Source organism: Spinacia oleracea, chromosome 2 (genome assembly GCF_020520425.1).
Source record: "Spinacia oleracea cultivar Varoflay chromosome 2, BTI_SOV_V1, whole genome shotgun sequence".
NCBI classification, from domain to species: domain Eukaryota; kingdom Viridiplantae; phylum Streptophyta; class Magnoliopsida; order Caryophyllales; family Amaranthaceae; genus Spinacia; species Spinacia oleracea.
The window spans coordinates 113,225,776-113,246,036 of record NC_079488.1 but is presented as its reverse complement, the minus strand read 5'-3'; the positions used below and the strand labels follow the sequence as shown (position 1 = coordinate 113,246,036).

At 37.2% G+C, this 20,261-nt stretch overlaps 2 protein-coding genes across 2 annotated transcripts; one reads left to right on the top strand and one right to left on the bottom strand.

Annotated features, from left to right (window-relative positions):
- Nucleotides 1-700: 700 nt before the first annotated feature.
- LOC110794923 (pre-mRNA-splicing factor ATP-dependent RNA helicase DEAH10) lies at nucleotides 701-10,826 on the top strand. Its single transcript, XM_021999917.2, has 13 exons — nucleotides 701-871; nucleotides 946-992; nucleotides 1,112-1,192; nucleotides 2,116-2,332; nucleotides 3,567-3,978; nucleotides 4,891-5,094; nucleotides 5,728-5,888; nucleotides 6,286-6,471; nucleotides 6,952-7,183; nucleotides 7,733-7,932; nucleotides 8,927-9,061; nucleotides 9,474-9,679; nucleotides 10,222-10,826. The coding sequence occupies exons 1-12, from the start codon at nucleotides 807-809 to the stop codon at nucleotides 9,655-9,657; spliced, it is 2,124 nt and encodes a 707-aa protein (XP_021855609.2). The 5' UTR covers nucleotides 701-806; the 3' UTR covers nucleotides 9,658-9,679; nucleotides 10,222-10,826.
- Nucleotides 10,827-11,426: 600 nt separating this feature from the next.
- LOC110795010 (kinesin-like protein KIN-4C) lies at nucleotides 11,427-20,177 on the bottom strand. Its single transcript, XM_022000007.2, has 27 exons — nucleotides 19,768-20,177; nucleotides 19,528-19,674; nucleotides 19,100-19,252; nucleotides 18,756-19,000; nucleotides 18,355-18,530; nucleotides 18,142-18,266; nucleotides 17,958-17,994; nucleotides 17,754-17,845; nucleotides 17,559-17,675; nucleotides 17,370-17,483; nucleotides 17,199-17,282; nucleotides 16,919-17,105; nucleotides 16,673-16,770; nucleotides 16,368-16,466; nucleotides 16,175-16,288; nucleotides 15,986-16,102; nucleotides 15,822-15,902; nucleotides 15,268-15,339; nucleotides 15,102-15,195; nucleotides 14,981-15,000; nucleotides 14,763-14,848; nucleotides 14,459-14,530; nucleotides 14,137-14,364; nucleotides 13,727-13,868; nucleotides 13,590-13,634; nucleotides 12,851-13,438; nucleotides 11,427-12,201 (listed from the first exon to the last, which is right to left on the bottom strand). Exons 1-27 carry the CDS (start codon nucleotides 19,918-19,920, stop codon nucleotides 11,767-11,769), a joined length of 3,921 nt encoding a protein of 1,306 aa, XP_021855699.2. The 5' UTR covers nucleotides 19,921-20,177; the 3' UTR covers nucleotides 11,427-11,766.
- Between the last annotated feature and the right edge of the window lie 84 nt (nucleotides 20,178-20,261).

Sequence of the window (20,261 nt, the reverse complement as noted above, 5' to 3'; positions counted from 1 at the left end):
ACAACTCGACCCACCTGAGCCATATTTTTTAAAAATTTTAAGCCTAGGCCAACCCGACAAATCGTGCGCCTAGGCCACATTTAAATTTTTCAGCCCGACCCGATACATAGTGGCTTGACATGGACCAGACCCGTCCAGACTCACGACCCGAAGCCCAGTAAGGCCCACAGCCATCTTTATCTTTATGGGGCCAAAATCATGCACGGGTTAACCCTAATTGGTAAATGGTACACCCGGTTGTATGTAGCTCTACATGCAACCGGGTAGTTATGATTTTTAACCCCTCAAAAAGCACAATTTTATAGTTTAAAGCACATTTTTACAGGTTAAAGTACATTTTTTATAGCTTAAAAGCAGATATATTTCAAAATAACACATTGTTAGTACAAAACAACATACGAGCGCGAAAAATTTGAGAGGATATGTAAACTGATGTTGGTTGCTCACCTTTTAAGTTTAGATTTTTTTTTCCCAATTGGAAGAAGATGTTCAATCATAATATTTGAAAAACAAATGTGCATTAAAATTGTAAAAATGTGATTTTAAACTGAAAAATGTGCTTTTAAACTGAAAAATGTGCTTTTTTTTTTTGAGGGATTAGAAAATACAAAACGATCCGGTTGCATGTAGAGCTACATACAACCGGGTGTACCTAATAATTTGTGACCCGGCCCGGGTTACAGAAGCGATCATGCATTAGTATTTTTTGTACCGTCTTTAGAACGGAGTACTTCGTTTTTCTTCTATTGTGCTCTGCAACTGTGCTTTCCTCCTCCTCTCAAAACCCTCCCGGCTTGCGGTGGGAGATGCCGACAATGGCTAATTCACACTTCAAACAACCCAACGGCACAGTTTCCAACAATGATTCCAGGTTTTCTCTCTCACTATTTCCTAATTTCAATTTTCTGGAAAAAAAATTGAGTTCTAATTTAATTTTTGTTGCAGGAGGCAAAAGCTTTTGCAGCAGAGAAAATCCCTTCCCATTGCTACTGGTACGCTTTAATCTCTCTCTATATATACATATTTCTCAGTTTTTTTCAATTTAATTTTTGAACTTTGTTGAGAAAATATTGAGAAATTAATAGGGAAATTGACTGAATTGTGATTGTAGTTGAGAAACGATTAGTGGAGGAGATTCGCAATAATCACATTCTGATTATTGTTGGTGAAACTGGAAGTGGCAAGACTACTCGTAAGTTTATTCAACCCTATTCATGTCTTTGATTTTCGAGCTATCGGAATAATTTATCAACCCTATTACGGTTGGGAAATTGAAAATCAATAACTGTTATTTGTGAATAAGTGCAAATTACATGCCTTTTTCTTAGTTAAACAGGTAAGAAAATGATGAAAGAGATGATAATAAACAAGAAGAAAGAAAGAAGTGAATTACATGAATACAGTTTAAGCTTGAATGAATGAATTTGAACTTAAATGAATAAGATTGGAGCTTAAATGGATAAAAGTTTGTGACAAATGAATAACTTGGTTCAACTTGAAATTCAATTTATTTACGATTCTGTCATGTGATTTGTACTATTGGCAAAAGGCAGTTATTGATTTTGAAGCTTCCCGTGTTTGATATTCTAGAGATATCGAAAGAAGGAAATTTCCATCACACCCGAGTATAGAAAAGCTCACGTACTCATGTGAGGAGCATTTGAGTTTTCTTGATTTAGGTTATCAGGAACAGAAATCTGTGGAAAAGAACCTTTCTTTTTGCTTGAATGGTTTTACCCTCGAACATCATAACTCATAAGTGATTACCGTGTTTCGAGAATGGAATGTTCCAGTTATTCATGTCTTTCATATTCGCTATTGGAATAATTTATCAACCCTATTCCCGTCTTTGATATTCGAGAGATATCGAAGAAGGCAATTTCCGTCACACCCGGGTGTAGAAAAGCTCACATACTCATGTGAGGAACGTTTGAGTTTTCTTGATTTAGGTTGTCAGGAACAGAAATCTGTAGAAAAGAACCTTCTTCTTTTTTTGCTAGTGTTTTACGCTCCAATATCATAAGCGATTACTGTGTTTGGAAAATGAAATGTTCTAGTTATAGTTGTTTGTAGCTTAGTTTTGTGTTGTTATTTGAAGAAATATGTTTTCAACAGAGTTACCCCAATATTTGTTCAAAGCCGGCTTCTGCCACGATGGAAAATTGGTTGGAGTTACTCAACCTAGGCGTGTTGCTGCTGTTACTGTGGCGAAAAGAGTGGCGGAGGAGTGTGGTGTGCAATTAGGACAAAGGGTTGGATATTCAGTTAGATTTGATGACATGACTTCTGGATCAACTAGGATCAAGTACATGACAGATGGGCTATTATTGAGGTAAGTTCTTTTCTTATTTGATTAAGTTTCCTGTTTATGTGTGCATTTGATTGCACTGACTACCGAGAATTGAGAATGACTTATTTGAGTGTACTTGTCTATTACTGTTAATGTGGCAGAAAGTGGAGGGGCCAGAAAATTGTCGTATGGGGCTAAATTGTCAAAATCAAATAATAAAATTTATATTTTCCGAAATTTTTGTAATACTTCGTATTCATTTTTTTACTTAATTGTATGTTTAATTTGGGTGTTGGCCAAAGTTTATAAATTGTCTACCTTTGCTTTTAAGGAGCATGCCATACCATTCGTTTACCAAATGCTCTCACTGAGGCTTATGCCTAGGCTACAAACTGACCTTTTGATTGCATTTCAATTCCATACAACTTCACGAAGAAGTGATAAATATAGCACATGTTGGGGAATGCCTAATACAGTCCATTATAAACTTATAATTCAGTAATTAAAAGTTTGCGGATAATGACTCTCAAGTTCAACTACGTTCAAAATGGACAAGCCTCTATGTTGAGTTTATAACATAAATAACCACTTTCCCTTGACAAGTCACAGGGTTCAGGATGCGGATGTTGAATTGTTGATCCTCCTTACCCTTGAAGCCTTGAATGTGTCTCCCTTGAAGCAATGTATATTGGATAATACTCCCTCCATTTGAGTTGTCTTTAAGGATATGCACACATTACACATATTAAGAAGTTACAGAGTTTTACGCTGGCATTTAAAAAATGTTAAGTAATTGGTCATTGATAATTAAGTGCAAATAATATGGAATGAGAAAGATTTGTTAGTAAACAGATGATGTTCTTGAAGGGAAAGTGTGATATGATATGCTTAAGTGTAGATTTTATTTTCAGAGGAGAAAGAAAATAAAAGAAAATGTAGGAGCTGACTATAGGTCACTCAGTGACTATGTTCTACAAGTCAGACTGTGGTTTGAATACTTAAGGGGCTATAGTTGTAAAGTCCTCTTTATGGCTCCACCTCTGCTATAAAGTTGATAAATATCTCCTATTTACCAAAGATTTAAGAAAGAGATATAGATAACCTAGTGGATTATAAGTAAACTTTGTGCAGTTTAGCATCTAGTGGCGTGATTTCTGTATATCACAGAATCACATCTTTGAGATAGCTGTGAGTGGTCCTGCTGCTTATTTGTTATGCAAGTTTATTTCTCAGCTTTGTCTTCCTATTTGATGATGTGATCCTTGCTTATGTCCAGGGAAGCATTACTGGATCCTTATCTATCTAAGTATTCAGTTATTGTTGTTGATGAAGCTCATGAGAGAACTGTTCACACTGATGTGTTACTTGCCTTGCTGAAAAGTGTTCAGAAAGCTAGATCTCAGACTGCAAATGAGTTGGTTGGTAGAGAAAACTCAAGTAATGACGCAAATTTGGAGAAAGGCAAAGAAGCTCAAACGACTGGCCCACTCAAGAAAGGCCAGGGTGCAAAATTTCCTCCTCTACGGCTGGTAATTATGTCTGCCAGCTTAGACGCACAAATATTCTCCGAGTACTTTGGTGGTGCAAAGGCTGTTCATGTTCAGGGAAGACAGTTCCCTGTTGATATATTTTATACTCTGCATGCTGAGACAGATTATGTTGAGGCAGCAATGGTGACAATATTTCAGGTAGAAAATTGGTTTTCTATATCAAGCTGTAAGTTATTTTGGATTCTGGTCAACCGCCAATGAATTTTACAAATAATGTCAATCGGCCCAGATGTTCTGTCACGTCTGTGTTTAGTTTTGTCGTAACTGGATTCATGCAGATGTTTATTCGTGTTGATTTAACAGAGTGAACTATCATATTATGAAAAAAGCACAATGCTTTATATGATGGCGAGTGAATATGAATGCTATTTTAAATTGTGACGGTGGATGATGATTCTAAAGATGAATCCAGTTGTCATTTCTTTTTCTTTTCTTTTCCTTTTTTCCTACTTTTTTAAATGTATGTTTGGTGGCATGTTAATCAGATTTTCTTTGTGGTTTGGAATATGCCTGTTGTGATATCTGCTGGTGTGTTCAGTTGCTATGCTTTGTATGAAATTTCAGATCATTCCACAATATTTTCAGTTATAGTTTCATACTTTGGTCGACTTTCAGTTTTCCGTGTTCTACTTGTTTGTGCATATTCAAGAATGTTAACTCCAAGTGGTTATCTTTCTTAGTTGCTATGTATTCCATGGGGTTATATCTTTTATGTCTTTTATATCTTTTGTTATATCTTTTATGTCTTTTATATCTTTTGTCCATTTCCGATGGAGCCAAAGATTCATTTGTTCTTTTGGCTGTGGGATGTGATGGACTAAATCAAAATGGCTCTTAATACCTCTTCGCTTCCTTTCCTTGAAGTAGAAGATGGTCGTCCCGTTGTTGTCCCGTTATCGCTTTTGGGTCAATTGGAAACAACCTCTCTGCAATTGCAGGGGTAAGGTTGCGTACGTCCGACCCCCCCTTACCCCGCTTCTTGCGGGAGCCTCTTTGAGGCAATGGGGTAATGATAATGATGATAATGATGAATATCTTTTGTTTTTTTAGATTCATTCAGAGGAGGCTCCTGGTGATATACTTGTGTTTTTAACTGGTCAAGAAGAGATTGAATCTGTAGAAGGGCTTGTGAGAGACAAATTGCCACAATTACCTGAAGGCAATCGAAATATTGTAACTGTTCCTATTTATGCATCTCTTCCCTCAGAACAGCAAATGAAAGCTTTCATGCCTGCCCCAGCTGGATTTCGTAAGGTACATCCAGATTTCCTTCTAAGGTTTGTTTTAGATAGAAGCATTTGTAACTTCTTGCCTAAAGATTTTTAAGGATGTTGTGCTGGAATTTAACTAAAGTAGACCATTATAGCGTGTTAGTGAATTGATGAAGCATTGCTAATATAGATATAGTTGGCTGCTAATCTTCAGCTGCACAGCTTCAGTTGTAGGGCTTTCACTTGTATAAAAAACTTTAAACGTAATGCAGAATTCTGTTGTTTAATGCTTGTGTAATGAAAGAGTATTCCTTGAAAAGGTATGTATAAGAATTAGAACATGATAACTGCATTGGCTTACATTTCTCAAGACTGCAAATGGAAAGCACGCACATGAATACATGATTCCCATGTATCTGCTGCAGAATAAATCAATCGAAGCACTATTGGTACAATGGTACATACGTCAATGTAGGATGATTTGGTTAGGCTGCAAATCTAGCCAAAATTTTAGTCCATAGAGGCATATACTGTAGCTATGTGAAGTCATAAATAATGAAGTTGTTGTGTGTGTATATTTGTTATTATGCATTGTTTGTGCAATAATCCCCTGTTATATCTAGATTTCTGACACCTTGTGTTATAAATCATAAGTTGATTCGACTTTCTTATTTAGGTAATACTGGCAACAAACATTGCTGAGACATCAGTGACAATACCGGGAATTAAGTATGTTGTAGACCCTGGAGTGGTGAAAGCCCGGAACTATAATCCTCGTACAGGGATAGAGTCATTAAACGTTATTCCTACTTCAAAAGCACAAGCTCTTCAAAGGAGGTAAGGATACCTAAGTTGTATTTGTTTCAATGCATTCCAAGAAGTAATTACTCTTTTAACTTTGCTCTTGGTAAAGAAGCTACTGTAATTTATGGGTTGTTTCATGCCTCCTACCCAAAATTCCGGCCTAAGCATAGCCTATACACTGATGGGCCTCATGCCAGAAATTAGGGACAAATTATGCCATCTCAGTTTATTGCCTGATCAGGGCCAAACCATATCAGTTTCTTTTACTGTTCAAAGGACTAAGATTTGGTGGGGGTCCTTTCCTTGATTTGCAGAGTATCTGCGTAGTTTGACTAGTCACTGATCTATATGGACTCCTTCTCAAATAGACAAATTAGTAAACAGCGGTTTCAGGAACAGTCATCTGAAATGGTAGTTTTACTTTTTCCAGTGGACGTGCAGGGCGTGAAGGAGCAGGAAAATGCTTCCGCCTTTATACAGAGAGGGAATTTGAGAAACTTGCGGACTCCACGGTGCCAGAAATAAAGCGATGCAACCTTTCAAATGTCATTTTACAACTCAAAGCTCTAGGAGTTGATGATATTATTGGCTTTGACTTCATGGAAAAACCTTCACGGTAAGGAATGAAAGATATGAAGTGAATTATTGATTTTGTATTCATTGGTTGTCCCTGCTGGATTATGTAATCTGATATGTTTACTCTTATTTTAGGGGATCTTCAATTCATATATGCTCTTCTCACAAAAAAAAAAAAAAAAAAAAAAAGAATATGTACATATAAAAACATAAAAAAACTTGCCAGAGGGGTAACTTGTCTGTCCCGTTATATTATTTGCATGAATCAACACCAAACTTTGGCAATTGCATGTTTATACTACTAAAAGTTGATTGCTCAAAACTTACAATATTGTTTTTACATTGAGATTCCGTATGTAGCTTAAGATAATATCAATCGGAGTTTCTAAAGTCTGTATGGGATGTATGAAATGTGATAGAGTTATTTTTGTTTCTGCAATCTGCATATTACTTTTCTGTGTATCTGTTTGAGGAATCAGTGAGCCTTTCGGTTATTTATGGTCTTTTTACATTTGGGCAGTATGGCAATTGTGAAGTCTCTGGAAGAATTGTTCTTGCTCGGCGCTTTAACAGAGGATTATAAGCTTTCAGATCCTATTGGCAAGCAAATGGCTAGACTTCCTTTAGACCCAATTTATTCCAAGGCCCTTATTCTGTCTAGCCAATTCAACTGCTTGGAGGAAATGCTAATAGCCGTCGCAATGCTCTCTGTTGAATCAATTTTTTTTACACCACGTGAAAAGCAAGAAGAGGTGTGAATGTTAAACTAGTTTGAAACATTATTGTGTTTTTTTGAGTTTTAATACGAAGTATAATAGTTCAGGTCTGGCATAGTGAATAGCCCCACTGCTGTGGTTGTGGAGGCTTTATGTTAATAAACTGAATTTTTTCCTTGTTCATCTCTCTTTTACATTCATATCCCTAAGATATTATAACATGTAGCCAACTCCGTATTTATTGTTCTGATACTAAATGTTAGGGTAATCTACAGCTATACTAGTTATCTTTTTAAAATAAAATGTGTTCACCTTGTGCAGTGTGGCTTATTTCTGAGTTGGGGTCTGAATAGGTCGGAATTACAGCTTTTTAAAGGGTTGTGTCTGAAACAGCATACATGAGACTGAATAAATTTAATTAAATGTTTAGATCTCTAGAATTGCTGCTTAATGGGGTTAGTAGAGGTTTAAAATCCCAACAGGTCTTCACGGTATCTTATTGGTGTTGTATGTTGCCTTTTGACATATTTCTTCACTTTTGTAAACTTTATGTCACTGTTTATTTCTTGATCCTCCAATGGCCAGGCTAGGACTGCAATCAAGCGATTTTCTAGTACTGAAGGAGACCACATAACCCTGATTAACGTGTATAGATCATGCGATGAGTTCTTGGAGAGTGGCAATGCTAATAACAGCAAGGACAAAATTTTCAAGAATATGAAGAAATGGTGCAAAGATAACTTTGTAAATGGCCGCTCACTCAGACATGCTCGTGATGTACACAGGTATGGCTCTTCTCTCGAAGCATTTGTCAGAAGAGAGATGAACTACTCCCTTAGTATTTAATTAAAAGATACACTTTGACCGGCACGTATTTTTAGGAGAATGAGTTGATTTTATTAAAATAACATGAAAGTGGGATAGTGGATGAATTATTTATTGTAGTAAAAAGATGATGTGAGTAAGTGTGGGGACCACAAGGAAGGAGAGAAATATTAATATAATTGGAAGTGGAGACCATGAAATGCCAAAAAAGGAAAGTGTATCTTTTAATTAAATACGGCTGATTTTAGAAAGTGTATCTTTTAATTAAATATGGAGGGAGTATCTAGGTCCTTTAAATCTTAAAATTAGCTGCTTAAGGTATTGGTAATCAGTTAATTTATAGGTCTTTTCCAAACTGCTTCCTTGTTAATCTGGTCTGGCCCTGAGAATATGTTGATTGTCCGTGTACCTTCGTGCTTTTAGGATCTACAATAAGATGTTTTTGCATTTTGATTTGTGAACCTTACAGCAATAACACCATTCAGTGTGGATCGTGTCACATCTATCTTAATATTTTAAAGTAGGAAGATTTGCATGCCACTTGTCACCACCTTAAAATCTCTTTTATTTTTTATATTTTAACTTATTTTGTACAACTCTACCTAAATATTTAATAGAAAAACTTTAACATTCTTAAAACTCCCAATTGATCAGTGCTTGATTATTTAGATCATGGTTGTTTAACCTTGGCCAACTGTAGGTGCTATACTATTTGCTATACCCTCTTTTACAAATAAGTAGAATGCTTATCTTTACTTTTTTCAATTTTGGAATGAGAAACCCAACGATTGCTTATATGCTCTTCACATGTCTTATTGCAGTCAATCTTCTTGTCATAGTTGTTATAGAACAATTTGATGGTATTGATGTCTGTGATATGGAAATCATCCTCACTACCTTGTACTACAGAATATTATGGTTTCATGGCTTCTTACCCTTTGCTATGGTTTGCAGTCAAATTAGAAGACATGTCGAACAAATGGGCCTTCGTATTGCTTCATGTGGAGAAGATATGATTCTATTTCGCAGATGCCTTGCAGCTTCCTTTTTCCTCAATGCTGCTTTGAGACAGCCTGATGGTACATATAGGTATTTCTCTTGACAAGTTTTCTGAACCTATCGCTTTATCTTAGGGCCCGTTTGGTATCGTTTGTTGTTTCCAGTTTTCTGTTTTTTACAAAACTAAAAACCAAAATATGAAGCCCGCAAAAAGTAGTTTCCAGTTTTTTGTTGCCAGTTTTCAAAACCCAAAATATGCTTATTTTTTAGTTCATGATTCAATATAAATCATATGCCTTACAAAACCTAAAAAGTAAAACCAAAAACTGTGATACCGAACGAATCCTTAGTTATTCTGTTTGTTAATTTTTTGTAAGTATTTTTTGTAGCTTTTCTTAAAATCTTTATAGGTTGTCTTCTTCTAAATAATGCTATCTAATTTATACAATATAACAATCCTGAGTATTGGTATCTTGCTTTTTTTGTATCATTCTGGGTATAGGGCTTTGGCAAGCAGTCAGATAGTGCAAATCCACCCAACTTCTGTGTTGTTTCGGGCAAAGCCAGACTGCATAGTATTCAATGAACTGGTCAGAACGAACCAGAACTACATCCGTGATGTTACTAGAATTGATCCTATGTGGTTGACAGAGTTGGCTCCTCATTTCTATGCCAGACAAGATTAACATTCCGTACACGTACAAAGAGGTCAGAACTATAACTATTGCATATTGAATACCTTTTCTTCTTGTTGTCTTGTTCCTATACATTCTTTGATCCCTTCCCTGGTCTGAAAAACGTTGCTGGGTCTTAATATTCTTAGTAACGGGCTTAACTTGCTCCCCTAAACTCAATTGAAGCATGATCTAATGTACAATTGTCCTCTGTTTTGATTAAGGAATAAGCCAAAAAACTCAGCTTATTTTTCTCGTTGCAATTGGAGGCCCTGTCGATTTACGATGGTTGACTGAATTTACTTTGAAATTACAAACGATTTATGGTGGCTGAATTACAGACGATCTGTGCTGATGAAATAATCTTTTGCATATTTAGGTTTCTGTTGATGGTGTTGCTTAAAATCTGATTTCTACCTTTTCAATGTTTTACCTAGCACTGAAGCTGTTTGTTCTCCTGAAATATTTTCGCATTGTGTCCAATATTAGTTCTCCTTCTGTCAAAAGTGTAGGGAGAGAGAGTTGGAGATTTATTCACATCTGAACTCACCTACATTTGCTTCTTCCTTCATGCAGAGCAGCTGTAGATTATACTGCATCAGACAATTTAAGTGGCTGTAGCCTACACATTTGCCTGTTTTTGCACTTATGGGACATGACATGATCTATTCACTCAAAACTCGTGTGAAAATCGATATGGTTGGGTGCTAATGCCTTAATGGGGGTTGAATCTGCGCATTTCTCAAGCCGTGTTTTGTTTGAAGGTGCTGAGGGTGCATTCACTTGCACAGTTTCATCAAAAAGCAGTTCAAAAGGAGAGTATTATGATGATGGTTAAAACTACCGAACTTTGGTAAGAATATTGAGGATTCAGGATGGAAGCAGGGCGATCCCTTCACGACGTCATCAATGACTGCCGACGTATCCAAGGTTATTTGTTCCTTCGGAAGCATAATATTTTTTAGGGAAATTTTCAATGGTTACCCTGTACTACTAGACTTCCTCAATTATAGGAAAAAAAACTATATATTGTCTTTGATAACCTCGTGTTATTTATTTATAGGAACTAGGGTATTAATTACTAATGAGAGTTTATATGTAAGATTGGGGAAATTCTCAATGGTAACCCTGTAATATTACACTTTCTCAATGGTAGCAAAAAAAAAAAGTTATTGTCTTTAGTCACCTCGTTTTTTTTCTTTCTTTTTTTTAACCAATAAGAGCATTTATTTGATATCTCTTGTGCTTTACCTTGAAGTTGTTGAGAAATAGAGAAAGAAGGATGATCATTTCGTATGGCCTAGACCTGACCAAAAGGCAGGCCGGATTGGGTTTGTGCCGGACATCGACATAAAACATCAGCCCATTATGTCGGGCCCATTGTGTGCCCAAAACCCACTATTTCGGGACAAAAGTAGGGGGATTTTCGCGCCAAATTTATAACTAAAAGTGTAGTTTAACGTTGCCCAAAACCCGTCAAAAAAACTTAAAAATCAGGCGGTCGAAAACAGGCCTTAAAATTCTGTCCAAACCCGCTAATTTTCAGGTCGGGCTTGGCCGGGCCAGCACACAGGGATCCGTGATTCTGTCTCATTTCATTTCTGACACTTATCAAAGCAGTTAAATTGGTGTACAAGTCTGTATGTCTAAATTTATACTGCAGCATACACCACTTTTGTTTAAACTTCACTGCATCCACAGACACAGCTGTTCTTAGCACCATTTTTTCCACTCCTTTACAGTACAACCAACATTCTATCAACAAAATGTAGAAACTCAGATTTTCTGTGTTGAAATTGTAGAACAAGCAAACCTCTTTCCTTTTGAATAAATCTCTTACATACAACAATGAGATAAATCAAAATATAACTGTATGTGTCACACTGACTTGCGCGATGGAAATCAAAATAACAAATTACTCTACAGACTACAGCTTAACATAACCCTTATGCAACAACAGGTGCCCAAAAGAATACCAATCATACAAGGATCGATCGATCCCTTTTCTTCTTCCAAACTTTACCCCATTAGCAAAAGCTTGACAAACATAGCATCAAAATAACAAATTCTCTCTACAATTTACCTACATTTTAAGTTAGGAAAATCAGCACTTAACATTAATCAAACCCCGAAATTTTCTTTTTCCTCTGATTTCTTCGGTCTGCGTAGAGGACTTCTACGAGCAGGTTCACCAGATTCCTTGTGTTGTACGACAACAGGTTCTTCACCATGTTCAGAGTTTCTGACTCTCAAAAGGTTGCTGTTGCTGTTGCTGTTCGAGGAAGCAACAGATCGCATGGCCCTTGGTAACTTCAATGGGATGTTTGTTTCAGCTGTACTGCTGCTGCTGTTCCCTGTCTTTTTACCTACTGTTATGTTTTCACTGCTGTCTGTGTTTTTATTTACTGCTGCTACATTTTCAACTGCAGTTTCTACCTTTACTGGTGGTAGTTCAGTATTCTCACCTTGTACTGGAGCTGGGGTTACTGGAACAAGCTGAATGGTGGATTTACGCCATTTTTTCCTCTGGATTGGTCTTGGTGCATTTGATTTTCCCTGCAACACACAAGTTCAAGTTAACAATGAAATGAAAATACAGATATATCTTGAAAGGATTATAGGGTAGACCTGATCAATTTTTGTGGGTCGGGTTCGTGTTCAGGTCGGGTCACGACTTAAAATTCTGCCCATTATGTCGGGCCGACCGGACTTTGGGGCAAAAATTTCTACCCAAATCCCGTTACGTTTCGTTTCAAATATAGAAGGTTTTTCAGGCCTGGTCAGATTTATAACTAAAATTGCAATTTTGAGTTGCCCAAAACCCATCAAAAAAATTGAATATCGGACCGGGTCGGGTCCGAAAACCGGACCTAAACATTCTGCCCAAACCCACTATTTCGGGCCGTGTCATGGCTTAAAATTCTGCCAAATATGTAGGGCTGGGGAGGACTTTGGGGCGAAAGTTTCTACCCAAACCCGATATATTTCGGGCCAACATAGCGGGCTTTTCGGACCTGGCCAGATTTATAACTAAAATTGTAAATTTGAGTTTCCCAAAACCCATCAAAAAATTAAAAAATCAGACGGGGCCAGGCCCGTCAAACAGGTCTAAGCATTCTGCCCAAAACCCACTATTTTTGGGGTCGGGCTCATGATGATCAGGTCTATTATAGGGGAAAGAAATTGTAGTGAGAAAACAACATACTGCTGTATTTCCAATATCAGCCAAAGGCTTCCTTTTGGCAGCATCATTTCCTTCTTCATGTTGCTCAGCAGGCCTTCTTTCAGCTAATGCACTCTGAAGTAATGTTGCACCTTGAGAGGCAAGATCACAACTGTGCTCCGCCGCTTCATCAGACACCCCACCTTCCCTGTTACTGCATTTCTTAGAGGAACAGCCACATGAAGCTGAGCAGTTCCCACCAGATGCACGGCATTCGCATTTCATGGTCTTGCAAAATGACTGTCTACTACATGAACAGCAAACAGTAGTAGTAGTTGTCTGATTCTCTTTTAAAGAGCTGTTACTGACAGTAGTATCAACAACTGGATCTTGTTCTTTTTTCAAACTATCAACACCATCATTTTCCACCAATGAGCGAGAATCAGACCCTGATCGACCTCCTTTCTCATTCCCAGAGTTTCTCTTCCTTAGCATTAACATGGGATGCACCCAATCATCATCAGCAGACTCCTCGTCAGAGCAAGAATGTTCTGATTCATCTGTATCCATGTCCTCTAATAGCTCCACGCTGCTACCAGGAAACTTGAAAAATGCTGAACTTCTAGGACCCTAAAATCAACCACGGAAAAGTCCCTTATAAGCATATGAAATGCCAAAGTAGGCAGCACTACAACCGGGTATTCTCCAATTTTGCAAAGGAATTTTCAGAATAACAGAAAGGCCAAGTAGTAATGAAAGTATGAGATTGGAAGCATTATACCTGTCGTAAGTCATACGTTCGCACTTCACCACGAGTTGCAAGTGCCTGTGTCAGCAAGAAAATGGAAGCAAATGACAATTTGTTCAAGCTTAATGCCAACAATTATGTGAAAAAGTAGGGAATTGTGAAGTATGCACCTGTTGCATTTGCTGCTTGACTTCTGCATTTTGCTTTTCCAATTGTCTCACAAAACCATTGAGCTTGACTACCTTCTCTTTCAAGTCCTTTATCTCAGAGTCCTTTTCTCTACAATCAAGTTCCCTATCACGTACCATGCATCTTCAATTGAAACCATAAAATTAGTCATTGGACAAACAAGCATCATGATAACTGTTTCATTGTTATCAGCAAAAACCATATCAATAATCTAATAGAATATGGGAGCAAATTTAATGGGACATAATCAAAGCTTTTTTCAAATAATATTTCCTACAGAAGTGATGGAAGATCAATCATTAGCTCACTTCACATATCCCATGTATCAAATTGAATACATCATTCCCTCCAAGTTTCACAAAATCAACACTGACATTAAAGGAATCAGTACCTGGAGGATGAAGCCAAATTGAATAGATAATTCATCAAACTTTTGGCTTCAGCGAGAGAACGAACTTGGTTCCAACGTCCTCTACCATTAAATACACGCTCACGTTCTTCCGCCTCAGATAGTTGTGAAGCCATTGAGACTAAGGTGCTAGAAGAAGTTGCAAGCATATTTTCAAGTGCATAGATCCTTGAGTTTCTTGCACCAGGGGACATGGTTTCGGGGCATTCACTGCATCAAAAGTTGAAGTGTTGATAATATGGCTGAGAGATTTATCAAAAATCAGAAAATCAAACTTCCAAAAGCAAAGAAAAGTATGCTGCACCTCAAAATATTCTGCTTTAGACGGTCTGCTTCTTCTTTCAGCTTTGCAATCTCTTGTGCCATCTTGGTTCTCCTGGGATATCAAAACAGGTTTGATTGGGTCAAATGTGATAGGAGGGTTGGAACCTGAATAGGGAAATCTAGTAAAATGTTCTTCCTAGTTCATATAAAGCAAACAAACTTAAAGCCACTAGCTACACATCAGAATGGCAAATCTCCAAGCCACTAATGCAACCTTTCCAAAGTTCATCATACAAGAAATTTGGTAAATTTACCAAACAGGATAAAAGAAAATAGTAACTCACTCCTCCATTTGGCGCTCATATTGAGAGCGGACTTCATGTACCCGAACAGTGACTTCTAACTCATGTTCAATTCCTTGTATTAAAGCCTTCACAAGATAGAGAAGCATGTTAGCAGGCTAGCAGCAATTTACGGGTAAAAGAAATTTCATTGAAAAAAACACGAAACAAATCAACCAGAAAATGAACATCCAGGATATTAAAATCCAGAAAAAGCTAACCTGCGCTCCCGGACCATTGGCTGTACCAGCACCAAGTGATATAAACAGACAAAAATTAAACACAAGTTAGAAGATTATTATGTTCATAGTGGTACTTAATTATACAAGGTTTTGTTCTCACCAGAGGTGTCTCGAGAAGCAGCCTTTCGAGACTCAAGGAGCTCTTTCAGTCTTTTTGTCGCCATAGATGCTTCTTCTGTCTTACGTTGCAGAACCTGGCACATAGACATGAACTTCAGCAAGAAAATTCCATCACATCTATGCAGAGGGAGAATATTTCAGCTTACCATCTTTTGCCTCTGATTCAATGCCAATAGTTTGTGCATCTCATACTCATTCCTCCTTCCCTCTTTCTTAAGCTGTGGGACAATAAGTCATACAAATGAATTAATCCCTTTCTCAAATTCATAAAACTTTCAGACTTAAAAGTTGAAAATGTATGCAAAGCCCAGAGAAGTTTTAGAATGGATAAAGAAATACAAAAATAAAATCATTTTGTGGAGTCATTTATCAAAAACATATGGATCATTTACATTCTACAAAATAATTTGCCAAATTGGTGCATGTTCGCACGATATTTAAAATCTTATTCATTTATTATAGCCCATAATGGCATTACTTGAGAGCAAATGTTGAAGCAAATGAGAAAAGGCTCATCACTGGGCTTATCACCCACAAATACCCCACGGCTCAAAAGTAAAACCCAACTCAGCCAAGCCCTTGAACAAATTTTGAATCGTGTTGAAGTGAAAAAAAAAACAAATAAAAGAGGCAATCCTTACACTTCAATTCAAAACTTCCTAACTTCATAAAAAAACATAAATTAATACATTTTATATACCTGAAGCACTTCTTTTTCCCGCATTGCCTTCCATGCCCTAAATTGTTCTGACTCTTGCTTAATCTTGTTTTGCAATTGAACCTGTTTGGGTGCCAAGTCAGAAAAGGAAAGTATATTCATGGTGAATGAAATTAGGAATTTTTTTTTGTAAACCACCAATTAACCTTCTGAGTTTTTATTCGATGTATCTCATCCTGCAACCTCCTAGCTGCATCATCACTTTTCTGTTTCTGTCTTAAAATCTGGGCTTGAGCTTCTTGCTTCTTTTTCAACTCAGAAACCTGAAAGGCAGAGAAGTTTAGCTCAAGGAAAACACAGTTACTATAACAAGACTTACAGCCTAGAGAACATACCTGAGCTTCTAGAACGTTTAGCTTCTGAAGGTACTCTTCCTTGAGTCTTTGAGCACCATCATCAGAGGTGGATGAAATACCACCAAGTTTATGCCTCAACTCCTCAATTTCTTTCTGTTAACAATGTAAGGACTCAGAAAAATAAATATTCAAATAAGGAATCTACAACAGATACGGAGTATTTCATACTCACCTGCAATGTCTTCTTTTCATATTCCAATTCGTGAACTTTCTTTTCATAATGTTGTTTCAGAACAGAAGAATCAGCACCAGAAAACCGCTTCATCTCAGCCTGAGTAGCATAAGCAAGGATCAATTTTGTTAAATAGCAGTAGAAAACGAGTACACAAGTTGTTATACACAAATACACACACAATTAAGCAAGGATAGAATTCAGCTCCATTCAGTATCCACTATCTCAGGTCTACCATCAAGCATCCCCCACACAAAATAAGACAAAGAAAGAGAGTGAAAGGAAAAGGGTGAGATCAAAAATACCTCCTTTTGCTGAAGCTTCTTGTCTAATTCTTTTAGTTCCATGTCTAGTCTTTCTTGTAGAGAGGAATGCTCTTGCTCCTTCTCCTCAATCTCATCACCTGTAATGAAAAAGAAAAGAAAACCATAATTGAAACGTTCAACTTTAGACAGAAAATAACAAAAAAATCAAGTAGCATAAAAACCACACATTTTAACAGCAGGCATGAACTTGTATAAAGTATCGACATCAATGTATCTCCAACTTACCTTGCATATCCTTTGCTTCTGAAATAGATGAGAGATCACTGAGATTGGCTAAAGGGAGTACTTCATCTTCTGTGTCTAAGGAATCAGGAAAACGCTGTCGTTTCATGCTATTCAAATGTTGTAGTCGCACCAACTCCCTCTCGAGTTCTTGAATTTTTGACACATAACTCTTGACCATATCAATTTCCTGTAAAACGTTTTAGGAATCTCAAAATGGAGATCTATGTCTTTAACATGAACAGATTTACAAATCACTTTAAAGTAAACTAGAGGTCCATACCTGACTCCCCAGAGATTCAATCTCATCCCACGGTTTTCCACTCCTTGCTGCTTCAAGTTTCAGGATAAGTTGATCTTTTTCGACCTAAATCAGAGAATTGCACATCATCAAATGCCAAAATCAAACAACGTATATATGTTACGATTTCAAGGTGTTGTATTTAGGACAAACCTGAGCATCAAGAGCACGTTGAGCAAAATGCTCACAACTAATGTGGCGTTCTTGAAGTTCACGTTGCAGTTCAGCATTGCTTTGTTCAAGTAATGATATTTTATGCTTCAAAATCTAGATATCCAAAGAGGGTGAGTTAATTTGTCATCATAGAGTACAACTGTACAAGTGTAGAACTCATTGCTGTACCTGAAGCTCGTCAAAAGATACACCCGAGTCACCACGATAAAAAAGCAGCTCTGTCTGAAGCTGCTCGATTTGACTGCGCATTGTTTGCATTTGAGCTGCAATGGGATCACGGTTTATCTGCAAGATGAAAGTAAATTGGATAAAAAGTCCAGCAGAGTGATGGAAAGCAAGGATGCTAACAGAACAAAAGCTTACCACTGCCTTATTTTGAATATTACGAGCACGATTTGCATACTTCAGAGTGTTGAGAGTCTCCTCTGCATTAGTATCAGCAGGGCTAACACAAGCTGGAGCGAAGAAGCAGCAATAGGTATTATTTTAAAAAGTAAGCACAAATAATAGTCTAGGTTCATTTTTATTTGGTTTATTTAACAAAATGGCATAAGGAGACCAACATACCAATCATTACGGTTTTGCTATTTCCTCCCAGCGAATCCTAGAAGATTGAAAGAACAATCACCATGAACATAAAATTGTGAATCAAAGAAGTAAATAACATACAGCATTCTTTAAACACGACAACGAAAATGGTAAGGAATAATAGAAACTAGTTCAAAAGGTACAAGTATATTTTAATATCAACCTGTAGTAGGCGGGTGAGCTTGCTATCTCGGTATGGAACATGCCCTCCTTCTTTCCTTTTCTTTTCATCTCCAAGTGCACTAATCACATTCCCAAGGGACAGTAATCCCTTATTGATATGAATGCCTACAATAGCCCATGGCAAAAGAAAATTCAATTTGAGCACATTTTTATCACATTGCTGTAAATAGGAATGGAAGTCAATTCTTCATACCTTCTTTTAGACGCATTCCATCTGCACCTGTCCGTTTGGCTCGTTCAGAACCAGCAAGGTCCACCAAATGAAGCTTCGCGCTCAGAATGTCATCAGTGCTGTAGCCATTTGACCCTTCTGCACATTTGGCGGTCTTCTTTTGCTCCATGGAAATTGTAAAGATTGCATGGGATCGACTGAAACCAAAGGAAAACTTTTCATGAGAATCATCAATATTAACATTGATTGATGCAAGAAATAGCAGCTCATTTTGAGCAGAAGATTGCACAATTGAAAAAGTTGAATACAAAACTAGGTTATCCTAAAACAAAACAAGTCCTTGAATGGAGAAGTATCAACCAAATAAACATCTTCAGGTCATTGTTTTCACAAGTATCAACTAAATTCTAATGTGCAAGTACCTTGACTGGCTATTCATATTAGTGCTTCCAGTAGCACGAGCAATGGACCCACGCTTCAAGTATGATGCCATCTCCTCTTTTGACCTCACCTCAGCCTCTGTGACACCAGCTAATGTAATGCCACCATTAACAGTTTCTCTAATTTGTATGGGAACTCTAGCAGGCCCACATGGCTTAGCTGTGTCGCCTTTAGATATTGCAGGTGGGCTTGCTTCAAGAAGATCAAACACTTCCTCTTTGAAAATCTGTTTCAAACACTTGCTTACTAACATACTCATACAGCATAATTTATTATTCAGACAATATGAAAAACAAAGAAGAATGTAATACCCTACTAAGTTTACCTCTATAAATGACACTCGAATTAGAAACTCGGTTGAACCCTTCATCGATTCAACTCGAGAGTAAATTGTCTGCATAACTTGAGGGATAATTCCAGTAGCATTGTCTTCCCCATTATAGTTCGTTCCCATGGTGTAAGTTTTCCCTGATCCCGTCTTCAGTAACAAAAAGAAATACAAATTACAATTAGCTTACCCTCTACACTCAAAAAAGACAAACAATATGCAACATTCAGACCAAAAGATCACAACCAGCTGATAATTCGAGCAAGAATCATTACAAGCCTACAAACTATACATTCAGCTTATCACAACACCAAAAATCAATAAAAATATGCAAAATTGGGAAATTAAACATGACAATCAGCTAACATATTTCATCCAAAACACCATGAATCCAATAATTGAGCTGCAATTACAAAAGAACTAACCTGCCCATAAGCAAGGACTGTTCCATTATAGCCCTTGCATAAAGCATCTACCAAAGGGGCAACCGATTCGTCAAAAATCCTAGAACACGGCGTTCCCCCATTTCCAAACACGTAATCAAACGTGAAAGAATGTGAACCAATTTGCACCTAATTCCACAAAGAATCATATAAAATTAACCCTAATTTTCGAAATGTTATCCAATGAAAAGAAATCAAATGAAAAGGTCTTTAGTTATTGACCTGAGGTTCACCAGGAGAGACGGAAATGCAATCGGTACAACCAAGAAGAAGCTCGGGAGTGATTAACGGACGAACATTAACGGCGACACGAACGCATTCTTTGTCGTTCGGCGACGATCCATTCTTTCCTCCGTCGCCATTGTTGTTCTCCATGTAAAATTGGCGATTGAAATTAAAACCTAGAAATTAAAAATGGAATTTTCCGATGACGAAATGGTTACGGCGAAGGCGAAAGTGAAACGGAGACGAAGAACATCCAATTGGATCGTTGGAATTTGAGCTGGGGAGGAGAGAGAAAGGGGGTAAAACGGCGAATTTTAGAGAGAGAGAGAAAGGAATGGAGAGGGATTTGAAATTGGCAGTATGGAGAAATTTGAATTAATGGAGTTTGTATGATTTTGGGGGAAAATGTTTCTGATTTTGAAATTAGGTTTTTTTGTTTTTAATTATTTTTAATTGGGTACGTTCGAATTCAAATTTTGTGGGGGAAGTGG

Bases quoted from the DNA above. Each gene is read 5' to 3' on its own strand.
- LOC110794923 (XM_021999917.2), top strand. From the start codon at position 807: ATGCCGACAATGGCTAATTCACACTTCAAACAACCCAACGGCACAGTT. The intron at 872-945 runs GTTTTCTCTCTC...TTTTTGTTGCAG, and splicing joins GTTTCCAACAATGATTCCAG to GAGGCAAAAGCTTTTGCAGC. The intron at 3,979-4,890 runs GTAGAAAATTGG...TTGTTTTTTTAG, and splicing joins CAATGGTGACAATATTTCAG to ATTCATTCAGAGGAGGCTCC.
- LOC110795010 (XM_022000007.2), bottom strand. From the start codon at position 19,920: ATGGAGAACAACAATGGCGACGGAGGAAAGAATGGATCGTCGCCGAAC. The intron at 19,001-19,099 runs GTAAACTTAGTA...TGTTTGAAACAG, and splicing joins TTCGAGTGTCATTTATAGAG to ATTTTCAAAGAGGAAGTGTT. The intron at 18,531-18,755 runs GTACTTGCACAT...CTTTGGTTTCAG, and splicing joins AATATGAATAGCCAGTCAAG to TCGATCCCATGCAATCTTTA.